The sequence below is a fragment of the Mycteria americana genome, chromosome 12 (assembly GCF_035582795.1).
Source record: "Mycteria americana isolate JAX WOST 10 ecotype Jacksonville Zoo and Gardens chromosome 12, USCA_MyAme_1.0, whole genome shotgun sequence".
Taxonomy (NCBI): domain Eukaryota; kingdom Metazoa; phylum Chordata; class Aves; order Ciconiiformes; family Ciconiidae; genus Mycteria; species Mycteria americana.
The window spans coordinates 19,001,792-19,018,866 of NC_134376.1; the positions used below are offsets into that span (position 1 = coordinate 19,001,792).

Genomic DNA, 17,075 nt, shown 5'->3' on the forward strand with positions numbered 1-17,075 from the left:
CCACCCCATACCTGGTTTCAGGGTTAAACCTGTTTTAAAGGTGCTGGCTGGCGTCAGGAAACCATCTTACCTGCCCGTTGAGGCAACGCCTCCCCTTCACCATCCCAACAACATCCAAAATGCAGGACGGGTTGGCAGAGGAGCCGCGGGGGGCACGTGCCGGCGAGTCCCCGGCGCAGCCATGCCAGCTTGAACGCGTGGCCTGGACCCACGCAGGGTGCGCTAGCTCCTCATCTCAGCTCCTGCAGCCAGCAGCAAAATGCAGATGTTGGGAAGGGGAAGATTGCTAAATAATTTCTCCTTCGGTTCCTCTGCCTTCCCCACGGCCCTGCCGCCCCAGGGCAGTATCTGGGCAAGGACTTTGGCTGGCGTTCACCACCGCTATCTTTGTGTCACCGCCTGTGTTGCTCCTTGCCCTCCATCCTAGCCTCCTGCTGCCCTGCTGCTCCCTGCGAGGGCAGGAGGGAGTGTGAGCAGGGCAGGAGGGAGTGTGAGCAGGGCAGACACCCCGTAATGCCCGGCGGCACCTTCCTCCAGGGCAGCCAGTGGCTCGGGGACGTGCAGTGAGGGCTCCCCTGGACACCACATCCCGTGAGCTGCTGGGCCAGGGACAAACACACCGACTTCTGCTGAGAGCGTTTCCCATTTTGTCCTAGTTTCTTCCCACTCCTTAACTTTGCTGCAGTGCTGGATGGTGCAATCCTGGGGCTGGCATTTTTTACCCTCGAGCACCACCACCCAGGAGGGTAATGCTGGGAAGATGGTTCCCATGAAAGTTGGGGAGCGGATCCAGCACCTTCTGCTCCCCCCGGCTCGCCAGAAGAAGAGCCCTGCTCCTGCCTGTCTCCCAGCGCCAGCAGCACGCATGGCCACACAACCTCCCGCCCTGCTGCCGGGCGTTAGCAGCAGCCCAACGTCAAGTGTTTGCTGCTGTAGAAGGGGAGTGCGTGCGTGCACACAAATGCTCAAATCCTTGCTGGCCACGGGCAGAGGGATCTGCTCTGCAAAGCCAGGCGGGCTGGGAACAACCATTTTTCTTGGGAACATTGGCTGCATAAAAGCTGAAGGGAGGGGGGGTTCCCATCTGGTCTTATTCCAGGGAAAGATGTGTCCTTGTCGCTTCCCAAGCAAGACCCTGAGGGTTGCTGCAGCTCGTCCTCCCTGGCACCTGCAGCACCAGTGAAGTGGTGAAGAGGTTCGACTTAGCCTGCCTGCGAGACCACCACGGGGGCTTGGGGAGGAGAGGCTGTTCCCCCACGCCCCGGGGGCAATGAAGCGACCTTGCTGCCTTGCCCAGGTGTGGGTGCTTGTTGGGGCAAGGACCAGATCTCTTGGGCTCTTTCCCCTCTGGGGGTGGATTCCCTCTTCCCTGGCCCCCCAAGGCATGCCAGCCTGCAGCCCCCCAGCCTTGGCTGCCAGGCTGGAGTCTCCCAGCTCTTAGCCGGTGCTCAGGGGCTCGGCACGGCCCTCTGCTCCGGGGAGATGTGCAGGGAAGACGGACTCCCCCTGCAGTGCTCAGCCACAGGAAGATTTCCGTGCACTGGGAAGGCTGGCAGGGGAGGAAGCTTTCCAGGATCCCCTGCTGCTCTTCCTAATCCCTGCCCTCATCAAACTGCGATTTCCCTGGCAGAGCTCTGCAGGGAGCTGGCACGGTCTCTGGCTGCACCAGCCTCCTGCAAAGTGTTCCCAGGGTGTCCCTGCTCTGTCCCTGTGTCCCTCCTGGGGGTTACAGAACTCAGCGCCCTTGATAGACCCTGGTGCACCACCGGCATGGGGAGACATGGCTGGAAACATCTGCTACCACTGCTCCTCCGTGCCCGGCTGAGCATCCTGCTGCAGTTGGAGAAGTGGCGGATGGAGCTGGGGAGGCAGCGCAGACCGGGCTCTGCCGGCACTGCCCAGCTGCTGCCCGAGGGCAGGCTGGTTGTCTCTTCTCCCCGGAGAGGCAGCCGGTGTCCCCGTGGCCGCTTCCCGTGGGCGTGCAGGCAGCCCTCCTGCGCCAACAGCCAGCACCTCTTACAGCTGCTGGATTGGAACTGGTGGTTTGGAGCTGAAAGGCTCCCGAGGCCTCTCCCGGGACTGTAGCACCACTGCGCAAGAGGCATCACTTCACTTCAGGATCAGAGAGGTGTGTAAATGCAAAGGAATAGCCTCATTTCATTAAGAGCAATTGAAGAACTGGCAGCTTTGGGTGCTCTGTCAAGCTCATAGCTCTCTGCCAGCACGTAAATCTGATAAGTCACGTGCTTGGGCTGCTGGCAGCCGTGCTGGGAAGCGAGGGGTGAGATAAGGGAGACACAACTGAGCCGACACCAAGGAAATCCCTGAAGGGAGGAGACAGGGATCTTTCTGTTGCCACCCCAGCTGCCTGCACATTCCCGGCGGGCCCAGCAGCACAGACCATCCTCAGCACACAAAGGCCAGAGGGAGACAGGTCTTGTCCTAAAAGTTTAGACATTTCCCTCTTCCAAGACCAAGGGAGAGTTAAAAATTCACCTAAAACACTCCTTTAGTGGAAGCTGGATCCAGGGCAGGCACTGCCACCGGCTCAGCAAGGGTGGGCAGGTTGCTGGCTATGTTGGATTTTGGCCTAGAAAAAAACTAGAGAAACTTTTGGGATAGAGGGAGCATCTCCAGGAAAGATGAGCTCTGGCTAAAGGAAAACAGAGCCGGGGCACTAGCCCTTAAAATGAACACCATCATAGGAGGGGTTTTAAATCGAGGACAGTGGGTGAGATGAGTGGGCAGTGGGGTGGGGAATGATCCAGAGGTAAATGCATAACTCTGTCCCTTCAATAAAGGAATGAGAAAAGTCAGAAAAAAGGGACATTAAAAAAGCAGGCTGCCAGGACAAGATCAAACGCTCTGTGATGGCTGCGGTCCCGGCGGGGAGAGGAGAGCAGCCTGTTTTAGATGAGGATAAGGCATTGGGAAACCCCAGGGTGCAGTGATGGGGTCAGCCCAGGGACAAGGGTCGAGAAGAAGCTGGTGGAGGGCTGCTGTGTGAGCAGGGCGAGGGGAAGCATTGGCTCAAGGGAGGAAAATGGCTACATGCATCAGGAATCCGAAAGAATCCACAGGGAGTGGACCACGAAACACAGCGGATGAACAGAGGAGGGCATTAGGGCTTGCCTATGAACCACCCAGAGAGGATGGGGACAATACCCCCAAAATGCTAAGGGAGGCTACGAGGCTGTGAGAGCAAGAAACCACTGCCTGGGGAGACCTGAGGCGGGGAAGTGTCACAGCAAAGCCATCCTAAATGGGTGCATCTGGAGCCTCCAGTCAGAGAACCACAAGAAGAGGCATCCCCTGAGCCATAAACTGGTGTAGTCAAGGGTGAAAAACCCCTGCAGGCTTACCTATCCTTGCCAGAAGGAACTACATAAAATAAAGAAACTGGTTGGAAGAAGTGAAAATCAAATACAGAGGAAAATACTTGCCAACAACTGGGAGATACCGTCTAGCCAGTGTGGATGTGTGGCGCCTAGCAAAAGAGAACCCCATGCAATACCACGGTGAACCTGCAGGAGGATGGTTTAACAGCAAAGCAAGCTAGCCAAAATACAAATAAACAGTAAAACTAAAATGAATAAAATGAAACAAAATAAAAACTCTTCAAAACCTCGCATTTTCTTTTTCCAACCAGGAAACCAGCAACATGCAAAACCCCCAGCAAGTTAAAAACCTCATTCACACAGATTAAAATGTATTTTGAGCATTAATTTGCTTACCACATAACAATTAACACCAGTGTATTTTTGCAAACCCATCAGAAGCAGGAAGCCTCCTGGAAACCCGCTGTGGCTGGCGGGGGACTGGGCTGGCACACGCTCGGGGCAGAGCCCGCACCCGCAGCGGGACGCAGGCAGCAGGTCCCCGACCTCCCCAGCACCAGAGAGGGAGGTGGCAAACGCCAGGCTAATTTTTAGGAAGGGCTCCACAGGGATCCAGGAAACGCTGGGATCTTAAACCTGGCTTTGGTACCAGGCAAATTTGCTGAAAGATGGAAGAAAAAACAGCATTAGAACATGTATGAATAAACATGCAATGCTGAGACAACGTCCGGCACAGGTTGGGGGAGGGAAGTCTTGCTAGAATTACATGGAAGATGTAAATAATGGTGAATCAGATGATATATAAACACAGATTTTTGCAAAACTTTGACAAAATCTCTCTCCAAAAGCTCTTCAGGACGTTAATGTGGATTAACAGTGAGGTTTTGCTTGTAAACTAACTGCTTAAAAGTTAGGAGACAAGGGTAGGAATAAATGGACAGGATCTGTGCCAGACCTGTGCAAGTCAATACGTGCATAAAAGACAGCAGATCTTGCTCATGCTAGAGAGCGTTTCGACGGTCAAATCTAAAGCTGACTGTGAAGAGCTGGAAAGGAATCACACGATGTCAAGCAGCTGAGCAGATAGACATCAAATGCAATTCAATATAATGAAATTCAAGGCAATGTAAAAGTAATCCTATGTGTACACAGCGATGGGCTCTAAATGAGATTTGTCATTCCGGAAAGAGATGCTGGAGTCCTTGCGGGTGCTTTGTCTGCACACTCTGCATTGGTAACCAACAGAAAAGGGCATTATGAAGGAATTGCTGGGATTGCTGTGATGTGCGAGCACGGCTAGGGCAGCTCGCAGAGGACAGAGCAGCGAGGCAGAGAAGCAGCTGAGCAGGGAGATGGAGCAGCTCCCATGGGGGAGACTCAGTGCATGCCATAGCCTGGCAGGGCCACAGGGAAGGGACCTGGTAAGGGGTTGCTAAGAGGGGAAAAAGGGAAGGAATATTTTCATTTCCTAGAGCAGAGCTTCAAAGAGCACCACAGGGCTGGACCTGGTTTAAAACGATGGGAAGCACTCTTCAGACTGTGCATTACCATGGTGTGGGAGGCTGCCTCTGCTGCAGAGTTCAAGTGTGCAAATGGATTCAAAAGGGAACAGGAGAGCGTGCAGAGGCTTGGTTTGCCAGGGCTGTGGCAAGTCCAGGATGCCCCCAGGCCACTCCTGGCTGAAGAGGACAAGGACAAGATCCCTGTTGCTTGCTCTGACTCAGCCTTTAAATGGTCCCAGGTCTCCCCACCCTGGTCCTACCCCGCTGTGGCTGCGCTGGGCACACCAGCTTGGTGGCCCTTCCCTAGTGTCCAGAGCCTGGTACCTGCCCCAGGACCAGCCCCAGGTGCTCCCCAATTCCTTGCCCCCCTCCTGCATGCTCTGACAGCCCTTTGGGACACCAGCGGTACCTGAGCAGCTCTGGGCTGGGGGCTCCCACGCTCACTCGTGGGGCTTGAGAGCCTAAAGGTTCAAAGCAGCAAAGCTTGACCTCAGGGCCGCTCCATTCTGCTCTCCAGAGGCTCTCCAGGTCTCCCTCTGCAGCCCAAAATCCAGGCTGGTTTTCAATGCCCGAGGCAGGAAAGAGAAAGCAAATTCTTGCTGAGCTGAGACAAGGCGGAAGGTGCAATGCCCACGGTGACAATCCCCTACAGTGTAACTGCAGGCACCCAGCTGACCCTGCCGATGCAAATTACCAGTTATGAAGTGAAGGAGATTGCTATCTTATTTCCCCTTTCATCCATTTATTATGACTTTCTTTTTTATTGCTCATTATTACTTTCAATACGCCAGTGAAGTAGGGTGGGGGTTTCTCTTCTGAGATGGTAGCTTGGTGGCTCTTGGAAATAAATCTTAAAGAATTGTCCTTTTCCACAATTTTCTGTCTTGCCTTTTCCCATCACCTTTTTTTCTCAGAGTTTTTCTTGTCTTTATGGGGTTTAACTTTTTAAAGCACCATGTATTTCTGTTTACTGAATGGATTATTCTCTGCCCAAATTGAATGTAATCAGGTCATGATCTTTGTTCCCTAGGCAACTACCAACGGAATTATAGAGCTATGATCATGAATTAACACTGTTTTTAAAAGTTTTAAAAAAAACAAAACGGTAACTGCAAGGCTTAATAAATCATTGCTCAAACAAGGCATTCACAGCGGTGCCACCAGTCACCATGGAAGGCTTTAGCACTTAGTGAATGTCAGGAACACATTCTGGTGTTTGGAGGGACTGGGACGGGGCGACCAGCCCGTGGCAGGATGAGGTCTGTGCAGAATACCTCGTCCAGAGACGCATCTTCCAAGCCCCAGGGCTCTGTGGTGGGCTCAGTCACAGGGCTGATATCCCATATGTTACTTTATTCTACCTTCTGCTGCCGCTCTCCTCACCATCCGCACACCGTGCTCATTCCTCATTCCCTACTAAGCTTTTGTGAGGACAACTGCCGCCACTCGGCTCTTCATCGTGTGAGCTGTCGCCTTCAGTTCTCCCTCGCTCCCGTTTGCACCCCACGGCCGCGGTGTTGGGATGGCTCACTGGGACAGGCTTTGAAAAGCAACGTCGTTACACGCAAAACGTTCTCTGGGACACAAAACTCCAGTCCCCGCTGCGCAGGCCTCACCCGCCCCTTCTCCCCCAGCTGTGGGGCCCTGCGTGCCGGGCGTCTTCCCCAAGCAAAGCTCGGTCTCATCGCTCCCCAAGGGAAAGGTCCAAGCCTACCTGTGGTTCCGTGCGGCAATATATTGGTGCCTGCCTGAGGCCTGTAGGCGTGCAACGTACGTAAGGGTAAGGGATGGTACGTGCACACGTATACACTGAACACACAGTTACCCCTCCTGGCCCTATGCCGCTGATTAGCACTCATTAACTCGTGAGAACCTGTTCCGTAGTCCTAAGGTGGTTTTCAGTAGCTTGCTGATGTCGTGTCTTAAGCAACAAACGTTAAGCGCGGGACGGCGGAGGGAAGCGCTGGGGACACCTCCTGCTCCTGCTCCTGCTCCTGCTCCTGCTCTTGCTCTTGCTCTTGCTCCTGCTCCCGCCCGAGGGAGCCCTGAGGAGAGCCCCGAGGCGGCCGCCGGCCCGCGGGGCGGCTCCTTCCCCCGGGCAGGCCCAGGCTGCCCAAGGGCCGCGCATGCCCAGGCCGCTGGGCCGAGGCCCGCCCGGGGCCCGGGGCGCCCGCCGGCCGCTCCCCTGCCGGCTCCGCGGCGCCCCTGCGGGCGGGGGCAGCGAGCCGCGGGGGACGAGCCCGCGCGCATGCGCCGCCGCGCCTGTGGAGGAGGCGGGTGGCTGGCGCGCATGCGCATGCGTGAGCGGGAGCCGGCGCACGCGCGGCGGGCGGCAGGTGCCGGGGCGGCCGCCGGCGGGGCGATGTTCGGCCGCGGGCGGCGGGGCCGCGGGCGGCGGGGGCCGGCGGGAGCGGCGCGGGAGCAGCCGGGGCCCGAGGCGGCCTGCGCCTCCTCGAGGTGGTGGCGGTGGCGGGGGGCGAGCGGGGCGGCCCGCCCGGTGGGGCGCGGCGCGGGCGGGCGCTGACTGCTGCTGACGGCTGTGCCCGCAGGGTGATCCGGTTCTGCCCGGAGTGCGGGCGCGGCGTGGAGCCCACCTTCCGCTTCTGCCCGGCCTGCGGCGGGAGGCTGCCCTCGCCGCTGCGGGAGGAGGAGACGGAGCAGACGGCGTCGGCCCCGCCGCGGCAGCAGGCCCGGAGCCCCGCGGCCTCCCCGCGGGCTTCCCCAGCCCGTCCCTCCGTCGCAGCGAGGCCCAGCTCCCGCTCGCCCCGCAAGGCGCGGCCCGGGCCGGCGGTGCCGCTGCCGGCGGAGACGGTCCTGACAGACCAGGGCGGCAGGCAGTGGAGGCTGGTCCGGCTCCTGGAGCAGGGCGGCTGCGGGCTGATGTACGAAGGTGCTGTGGGGTCCGGGGCGGGCGGGGGTCCCGGGAGCGGGCCCGGCCTTCCCGGGAGCCGCGGGGAGGAGAGAGGCGGGCAGGGGCGGGGGTCAGGGCGGGCAGGAGCAGGCCCCGCTGCAGGCCCCGCGTGTCCCCGGCTGTTAGGCTGGACACCTCGCAGCGGCCCGCAGCTGCTGTCGGTGTTCGGTGGCGGCTGTCGGGAAGCCCCTAAACCGCCAGAACCCACCGTGAACAGACGGCGCGGTGGGGAGGTGATGCCCCTGCGGGTGTCCTCTGGGGTGACGGGGACCGGCTGGCCCGCGGGGTCTGGCATTCCCACGCTGGGCAGCCCAACGCGGGTGTTAGCACTCGCCTAAGATCGAGCGGAGGCTGGGCTGCTCTATTACTTGGGAAAATGCACATCGGCAGGGCCATACTTCCTCCTTCTGGTTTTTAGGTTCAAAACCGAAATGCTGCCGGCACCGTACAGGAGTTCCTGTGTTGCAGGTGGTGTCAGGACTGACTAAATGTTAGTTCAGGATTCTCAGCCTGTTTTGGAGGGGCAAAAGAAAGCAGCTAAATCATCTGGGCTGCTTCTCAGCTGTTCAGTGACTGCTGATATTTTCTCTCCAGTCTAGTTGTAAACTTCCAAAGGAAGGGCTTTGATCTTATTCTCCATTGTTAACTTGGAAATACTGTTCAGGAGCAGTTCTATCCATTAGTAAGCTTTGCCTGTTACTTGGCTTTAGTTTCTTTTTAATTACTTACGCTGTTGTATAACAAAGTCTGGGCATCCACCTAGGTCTTTAAAAAGATGTGATGTTAGAAAAAGAGAAAATAAATGTTGTTGTTACAGTGGAGGGTGCTTTCTTAGAAACACCTCTTGGATGAGGAGCAGCAGATAACCTGTGTATAGCACTCAGTCTAAGAGCAGGAGAAGAGGAACTACCTCAAGGCCAAGTAATGGGTGCAAATCTTTTTGGAGGGGGGAGGCCACATATAACTCTAACATCCATGCAGAGCAGAAGGGACTTTGGCATCTCTTACAGATTTGACAAACTACGAAGTGAGCTAGAGGGAATGCTCAGCAAATTAATTTGCGGGTGTCTTTAAGATTCTACTAATGATTTGTTCTTTACATACCACCTTCAAAGCACCCCACTACTGTAGCCATGCCTAGATGCTTCTGTGACTTAAGCAGAACTGCACTCGAAGCATGTCAGGGGTGCTGTGCTTCTGGAGCAAGGTAAGAATTATTTTGTAGTAATCTGGGAAGATGCTGTCACAGAGGATGCTTTTGCAAAGACCAAGTGAAAGAAGCAGAGGATAAGTAAAAGCCAGCTGCGCAGGCTGTGTTTAATGATGCAGCTGACACTGCAAGTACCTCTTTTCCGTGTTCCTGTAACCACATCTGTTCCATCCTTCCACAGCACAGTCAGCATCTGGAACCTGTCCTCAAAAGCAAAGATACTCCCTCAAACTTGTGAGTTTTGATCTGTTTGGGTAAGGAATAGTGCATAGTGTGCCGTGTCCAGGGCCCAGCCCATTTGGCCTGTATGGCTAAGAGTGTCCGAGGAATTCAGAGAAAGCAGTCACAGAGGCCCCTTCTGGCTTAGGAGGTGGAGTTAACTTCCTGAGAGTGTCATGCTTGGATTTCAGTAGAAGTTGGCTCTTCCACTAAAGGTGTGAAGAAAAACAGGTATAAGGATGAAAAAAAGGAAAAGCCTTCATCCCAAAAGGTTGCCTCTTTGATCCACCAAGCTCTGTGATCTCCAAAACGGAATTTGGTGGTGTAAGGTAGAGATCTTGATTCATTAATGCCAGACCTGCTTTTTTCCTGTATGACAAGTGTGCGCATACCCTGCTGAAGTCTGGGGAGACTGGAGAGGTTAGAATTTGGTGGCTGTGCCGAGGTAGTGTGATGAACCGCACTGAGAGACTCTGTAAGGCCAGAGCACATCTTTAAATCAAACAGTAATTATAGCTGGAGTTCTGAGCCAGCTTTCTAGGCACTTGCCAATAACTTGGGTTCTCCAGAAACGTGCTATTTCCAGTAACAGCTGTTGGGCAATGGAAATTCAGTTGATTGATTTTCAGTAACTCTCAAACCAGAGCAGAAAGACTGCTTTCTTGTCTGCTGTGGCTCTTGGGGGTTGCTTGTCTGTGGGGAGACCAGTGCTGACTATGGCTCTGTGGGGGACCTGGTGGTGCCCACTCTTGAAAAATTCCTCTCCCTTTTGTCAGAGGAGAGCCATTTAAGAGGATGGAGAAAGAATACAGTGTTAATGAGAAAAGACAGTTAAGTGCCCCAAAACTAGAACCAGTAGGTGGGAAACTGTAATCACTTCTGTACGCAACACTCCCAGCTCCTCTGTTTTGCACCTTTGGCATCTTTTAGTGTTTTGCTCCGTAGTCTGACGGCCCAGCCCAGCCCTTGTGGTTCCAGAGGACTGTAGAGTATGATACGGCACAAGAGAGCATTTTGGCTCCTGGGTTTGATGGCTCAGATTGGCTCACCAGGCAAGGCGCACAATAAAGTATCCTCTGGAACATGGTAGTTTGTGTTGTCTGGAGCCTGCTGATCCTCCAGCTATCTTGGCCAATTGTGGGTAGGGCCTTTGGTATCAAACCAGCCAGAATATAAAACTGCTGCCTCCTCCCATGCATAATAGCATCTTTCCTAAATTAGCTTGCAGTATGCTGAACATACATATACACACACACATATGTGTGCGTAGGTGAACACATACGTATTGACTGTAAACTATATGCATTTCAGGTCACTCAATAACAGTGGTAGTAAAAGGGCAGTAATGCTTGCTGATTTAAAAAGACGGATTGTAAGATGTCAGCACACTACCCAGACGCCTGAATGTCACAAATACAGACTTTCTTACTTGTTTCACTTTCTGACAGCTAGAATAAAATGTTATAGGTCTTTGTTGGGACTTGCCTGTTTGCAGAAATAACCTCATCTGTGTTGTGGATAAGAAGGTCACCTCTGGCTCCTTCTAAAATAACAGCTTTGGGACTAGAGCTCGCTCTAGGTTGCCAGATGGTCTGCATTGTCTAGATGCTTTTAACCCACAGACACTTCTAAGTGGTAGTGCTTGAAATGTCCAATGTGAGACAGCCACTCCCTTGTTCTGTGCTGATGCTCAGAGTTTATGTGGTGGTTAGGCACAGCATTAAATAGTGAACCAAAAGACCTGAGCTCTGTTCTCAGCTCTGTTGCTGATCTGGTATTTGGTTTTTTTGGGGGGGTGTTGCTTTCTTTAAAATGAGTAGTGAAGGTCTTGTAGCACTCTTGCCCAAGTTTCGCTTTCTAGCAGGGTGTGTGTGGCTGAAGTAATGCTCCTCCTTCCTGTTCCCTTTAGGATGTCAAAGATGGCAAGATCTACAATGAACAGAACTTCTTCCAGCGAGCTGCAAAGGCAGGCACAGGTTGGTGCTTCTTGGAAGGGCAAGGACTAGGCTGCTTGTTAGGAAAACTGGCATCCCTCTCTCATCAGTTATGCGAGTCTCTCAGAAGGCCAGGCTAGAATAAACTAATTCACTGCTTGGTTGGTGCCAGAGTGCTGAGAAGTTTGGCCAAGAGCCGGCTCTCCCAGGAGTCTCTGTGTGCCTTAGGACACTGCAGTATTGGCATTTTGAAGCTTTCTTGCTCTACCCATGCTTTGTCTGGATCTCACTGGTGGCTGTTCAGTCCTGCAGCCTGACCTGCCTTGGCTCTCTCTCCTGTGCCCCTTCCATGGTTGTTTCTGTCAGCTGCTGTCTGGTATTTACTCCGTTGACCCAAAAACCTGGGCAAGAGCAAAGCTGACCAGAAAACGTGGGCAGGTTTTTGAGCAGGGGTGATGGAGGAATTCCTGTCAAACTTGCACTTCTGGGAGGACTGTAAAAATCTGCTTCTCCATCCCTCTCTCTCTGCCCTCTTCTTTTATCTAGCCCTATAGCAACCACATGCCTTAGCTTGCTCTGGTATTCCCAGCATCCTTTCTGTCTTATTCTTGCTCTGCAGTGCTGTGTGCATTGACATGCCAATACCCCAGCACATCAGGCTGGCATTTCTGGGACAGAATCAGTATGAGAGAGGCTGCCCAGGGCAGAGCAGGCCTTCGGAGAAAGGGCATCCCTGACCGAGGTCCTTAGCAGCGTCTGCCACACCCTGTCCTCTTCTCTCCCCTTCTAGTGGAGAAGTGGAAGAAGTGGCACTCTGTGCCGTTGCTGGGAATCCCCAATTGCATTGGCTTTGGACTGCATGCAGATAGCTACAGGTGAGGTGACTCTGCAAAGGGCACAGCTGAGCTCTTTTGTCCACAGCTGCCATCTTCTTGGGCTTGCCCTTTTCTCTCCTTGCTGTCTGCTATTCCTTTTCTTGTTGTCCCCTGGGCTCTTAACCTTATGCACTGCTCCTGTCCCATTTATTAACACATGGTTTGCCTCTCTCATTATCCTGTTTCCTTCAGTCCCTGTGTTGCTGGTGAAGTCATTGCTTTTGCTGCTTCTGCCCCTCAGGCCAAGGGGTACCTTATTCCTGCCTTTTAAGCTTAACATAAAGGGGAGACTCAGGCTGTATATCTGCAACACATGATCAGCACATCTCTCTTTCTCAAGAAGTTTTCTGTTCTCAAAAGTTGAGGAAATGTTTGCCCAGGTCAACTTGGAGTCAAAGGGGGGTCTAATCCAGGTGGATCACTTGACGAGCATCTGTTGCAGGGTTTCCAAATCAGGTAGGTACTGCTGTGTTCTAAGCCCTTGTCTCTTGTAGGTTTTTGGTGTTCTCTGACTTAGGGCGAACTCTTCAGTCCATCCTGAATGACGGCTTATACCTACTGAGGGAGAAGGCAGCTTTTCAGATTGTAGTCCGGCTGGTATGTAGAGAACCAATACTTTCTAAAAGACTTTTTCAGAAAAGACCTATAACTTCCGGATCTTTCAAAGGTGTTTTAAAGCTGATCCAAGGGGTTGGCTGGGGTCTCTGAATAGCATCTCTCAAGCCTGTTGTAAACTTGAGTAGCATCTTTTGAGCAATATGTCACCTTGAAGGAATTTGGGGTAAGAATGGGAGAAACCTGACACTTGAAAATTAGAGGCTGTGAGACATGGTGCTTTTTGTGCTCCTCCACACAGCTGCGAGGAGCTGGGGAGGGTCCAGCTCAGTGATAGCCAGGGTGCTGAAGGAGTCTGTGTGGTTCTGATATGCTTGCCTCTTCTTTTTATTCCTAGCTAGACTGCCTGGAGTACATTCATGAAAATGAGTATGTGCATGGGGACATCACAGCTGAGAACATCTATTTGAACCCAGCAGACCTCACACAGGTAGGGAGCGGGAGCAGTGCTGCGAGGAAATGGCAGTGAAGGTGGGCTTGTGAAATGGGATAGAGCAACACCAGGTTCCTGCTGCTGGGCAGGGTAGCAGTGCTCAAGCAGGTGCTGTGGTGCAGGATTGCTGGCTACACTGTAAGCAGAATTCACACCTCACACACACTTGGATGTGTACTTCTTGATGTCTTCTAGGTGACCCTAGCAAGCTATTGCTTTGCCTTCCGTTACTGCCCAGGAGGGAAGCACGTGGCTCAGCGTGAAGGCAGCAGGACCCCTCATGAAGGCACAATAGAATTTATCAGCCTGGACAGCCACAAGGGAGCAGGTGAGTCTCGGTTTCTGACACAAGCCAGCAAAGCTCAGCTAGAGCTGTTACTGTGGCAGTGCTCTCTGGAGCTAGGGCTCCCTGCTGGCATTTCTGTTATTGCAGCTTTCCAGGCATTCAAGTGCATCTGGAGCCAAGTTCCTATTTGGGCTGTTTACTCTTGCCTCTCTCTGGGCTGCTGTGTTGGGACTTGCCAGGTCACTCAGTGACTGCAGCAAGAGGTGCAGGGATGTTCCTGCTCCATCTGGAGCCTTGGCTACTGCAGGCGTGTGAGAAATAGAAAACAGGGCTGCTTTGTGCTGGCTTAGCAGGGATCTGTTTCAAGCCAGATTGGATCCCTGCCCAAAACAGATTTGCAGCAGGCTCTGCTCTGACCTTGAAGCAGTGAGAGCTGGAAAGGCATTTAAATTAGCCAGTTCCTCTCTTGGTTGGGATGTGACTGTTCTCTCCCATTGTTCAGACTGGGCAAATCTTCCTCCAGAGGCTGGGAGGTGATTCCTCAACTGTGAGTTAGCAGGCTCCCAGAAGTATTGATATCCTAGAGCACATATTAATGAAGCTCTTGCATTTCCTTACTTCTGCTCTGTAGACTTGTGCCCTTTCATGAGGCTGCCTATTTTACAGAAGGGCACCTCAAGTAGAGAATTCCAAGCTTGTGCAGTGACTGCTGGAGTCCTTACTTGCCTTTGGAGGAGAGGGGCTAGCCTGGGCCTCTTCTGAGAGGGCTCCCAAACTCTTGTTTTTTTCACATGTGAATATCTCTTTCTTCCCATCAGGACCATCTCGCCGGAGTGACTTGGAATCTCTGGGCTACTGTCTTCTGAAATGGCTCTGTGGCTTCTTGCCCTGGTCTGATGAGCTGGACAAAGTAGAAACTGTGATGGAAAAGAAGGAAAAGTAGGAGAAATCATCTACTCTTTTGGGAAATACTCAGCAGAAAACAGTGAGGGAGGTTTTGTGACTGAAGAGAAATCACTTGGTCATAGTACACTATTGGGATGTGGGTAGATCCTACTATAAAGGCTGAGCCTGGCCAAAGGGTGTTTGATGAACCCTAATTTCTGCTCCATTCAGAACGTGGCCATCTGAATTCAGCCTCTTTTTTTTTTTTTTTTTTTTGTGTCCCTGTTGCCAAAGACAGGCTGTTCAGGTGCCTGCTCCATTGCTTCTCATCTGACAGCACTCTGCACTGATTATTCCAGGTACAAAAGGGATGTGAAATGCCTTCTCCAACTGTGCTTCAGGCAGAGATCCATTCCAGGTATGGGCTTCCTCTCTGTGACAGTGGGACTTGGGGAAGGAGGATTCACTACCTGAAGCTGGAACCTTCTCTGTGCTGGGGTGCTAGTCCAGGATGGCTTCCACTGGCAACAGTGACCAAGCATTGCATGGACTGGTTGACAGGCTCCTCCTGTGAACAAATCCCTTGTTTTCTTTACAGCAAAACAAGGAGGGCTGCTACCCATTATCAGTATTCATGAGCCTTGCTGAAGAGGCAAGTGTGGCTTTAAAATGCAACATTTAGGGCTAGAGGTCATTTCCCCATCCTGTCTTTGAGCTTCATATTAGTCTTTGGTTTTGTTTTCCTCGCTCTGCAGCTGGCCAAGGTAGGTGGGTGAACTGTCTACAGGGAGAGCAGTCTGAGAAGGCCATTTGGCAGCTTTGTAAGAACAATTGGGCTTGCTGTGCTGCTCCATACAGTGATGTTCCTTGCTTTGCAGATGCCGTACAGAGCTACCTGCAGCAAGTAATGGCACTAGAGTATGAGGAGAAGCCTGACTATAAGGTCCTGCGGCAGCTCTTCAAGAAGCAACTGGAAAAGATGAAAGCTTCAGCTTATGACTCGGTGGATATCAAAATGGTGCCCTAAGTAAGTGCTAGTAGTTTAGACTGCAGCAGCACAAAGCGTTTGTCCCCCTGTACTGCTGGGAGCACAGGAGCAGCACAGTGCCGCTGACCTGCTCGTGGGGTGCTGCAGTCAGGAGGTGAGAACAGAGCAGGCTGGTCTGTGAAATCTCTCCTGGCAAGACCTAGGGCTCCTCCTGACATGTGGAGGGAGTATTGGCCCTTCAGTATTCCCTATTAAGAGATCAGTCCAGTGCTACACAAAGCCAGGCTTAGCCTCTGTTACAGCATACATTTCCTCAATTTTTTCTGGAAATACTTGTCTGTGGAGGAAGACAAGGGTTAATAAAGCAAAGGCTGAACAGTCTGCAGGAGTGTGGAGGTGCCAAGAAAAAATGCAGACTGATGCAGTCTGGTCCTTTTTTCATTTATTTAAAAGAACTGAGGCTCTGGGCTGTATATTTGGTTTTCCGTTTCAGAAAGTAGCTTGTAGTTTTGGTTCCGTTGCCTCAGGCCTGTGGTAGCTCTTTAGGTCTAGGTGCTCTGTTTGATCCATGAGGCACCTCAAAGATTGAGGGTTGATACAGAGACAGGTCTGGTTTTAGTCCAGGGCTGCATCAGCCAAGGCCACTGGATTAAGCAGCAAGCCCTAGGAAGATGGAGCTAGCTCATCACCTAATTTACTCTTCCTGGGAAGGAACTGAACTGATTAATGTTCCTATTTTGTGCCTTTTCTTTCAGATCAAGAAAACTTGCACAGGAAAAAGAGTGCAAAGCTTTCTGCAGTGTGCAGCCTTTCCTGCAGATATTTAACTTTTACCTACCTGTTTTAGAACTGAGATGTTTTTTATAAGTGTTTTCTTCCAATTTTAATGCGACCTAATGCTGAATTTTGAGCTGCTGCTGTAACAAGTTAAGGTGAAGACACTCCTGCATGGCCAGTCATTGTAAGCAGTAGCTGGAGAACTGCAGTGTAGCCACCAGAAGGGTGAAGCCTGGCACAGAGAAGCTAAATCAGGGACTTTTTTTTTTTTAACTACAGTGGCAGTACATAGTTTTGTAATAAACTCTGTGGACAAGCACCCAAGACTGCTGTTAGTTGGTTATTTGGCATGTTCAAGGCCTTTCTGGGGCTGCTGTAGAGTTGTGATGGTGGTTTGAGCCCTATGCTACTTGTTATGCAGGGTGTTCTCCCAGCTGCTCATGTTAATGTAAATAGCCTACAGGCAGTCCCATCTACAACTTAATCATAAGAACTTGGCTCAGACTTCCTCAGACATCCCATCAGTTCTCCAAGCCCCAGGTCAGGGAAGTAGGTGAGTGGAATACCAGTCATTGAAGTAAGACAGGGAGCCATCTATATTAAAAAAAGTTTTATAAAAAAGTCACTATACTATGTGTGTATCTGAACTGTTGCCATCTGCCACATAACTTCTAAACAAATGAAGAGTCATGGAGTCCCGTTCCAGTGTTAAATTCAGTGACATCTCCTGGAAGTCTTGTACCTTGGTATTTCAATGCTCACTACCTGTTTGTAGAGAGAAGGCTGTTTTCCTAACATTCAGAGGCTGAAAGAGCTTTAACCAGGCTTGCTAGGCTGAGGTCAGTGTAAGTGGTTTCTTCAGATTGTTACTGAAGCAGCACAGATTTAATTTTTGATAAGAAAAGCGTATGCTGCCCTTACAGATTAGGAGCCAGTAGCAAGGCTTAAATTAGGGCTTTCAGTATGACCAACTGACTGCCCTTACTGCGTTGCTGCCTGTTTCTAGTGTTCAAGTGATTTGTGCTTTACTTCAGGACACGTTAATGGAAATAGCAAGGAAGACTGTGCGAAACAGGAAATGAGATTGAGCCACTGGCTGGAG

At 52.1% G+C, this 17,075-nt stretch overlaps 1 protein-coding gene across 1 annotated transcript; it reads left to right on the plus strand.

Annotated features, from left to right (window-relative positions):
* The first annotated feature begins 7,172 nt into the window (after positions 1-7,172).
* On the plus strand, positions 7,173-17,062 carry VRK3 (VRK serine/threonine kinase 3). Its single transcript, XM_075515555.1, has 12 exons — positions 7,173-7,297; positions 7,390-7,730; positions 9,143-9,195; positions 11,090-11,156; positions 11,905-11,989; positions 12,484-12,586; positions 12,942-13,034; positions 13,233-13,365; positions 14,142-14,262; positions 14,568-14,626; positions 15,087-15,235; positions 17,008-17,062. Exons 1-11 carry the CDS (start codon positions 7,203-7,205, stop codon positions 15,233-15,235), a joined length of 1,299 nt encoding a protein of 432 aa, XP_075371670.1. The 5' UTR covers positions 7,173-7,202; the 3' UTR covers positions 17,008-17,062.
* The last annotated feature ends 13 nt before the right edge of the window (positions 17,063-17,075 follow it).

What these genes read in the sequence shown, in the direction of transcription:
- VRK3 (XM_075515555.1), top strand. Translation starts at nt 7,203, where the DNA reads ATGTTCGGCCGCGGGCGGCGGGGCCGCGGGCGGCGGGGGCCGGCGGGA. An exon ending in AAAGATACTCCCTCAAACTT is followed by an intron (nt 9,196 to 11,089) that starts GTGAGTTTTGAT and finishes TGTTCCCTTTAG; the next exon opens with GATGTCAAAGATGGCAAGAT. An exon ending in ACCCAGCAGACCTCACACAG is followed by an intron (nt 13,035 to 13,232) that starts GTAGGGAGCGGG and finishes GATGTCTTCTAG; the next exon opens with GTGACCCTAGCAAGCTATTG.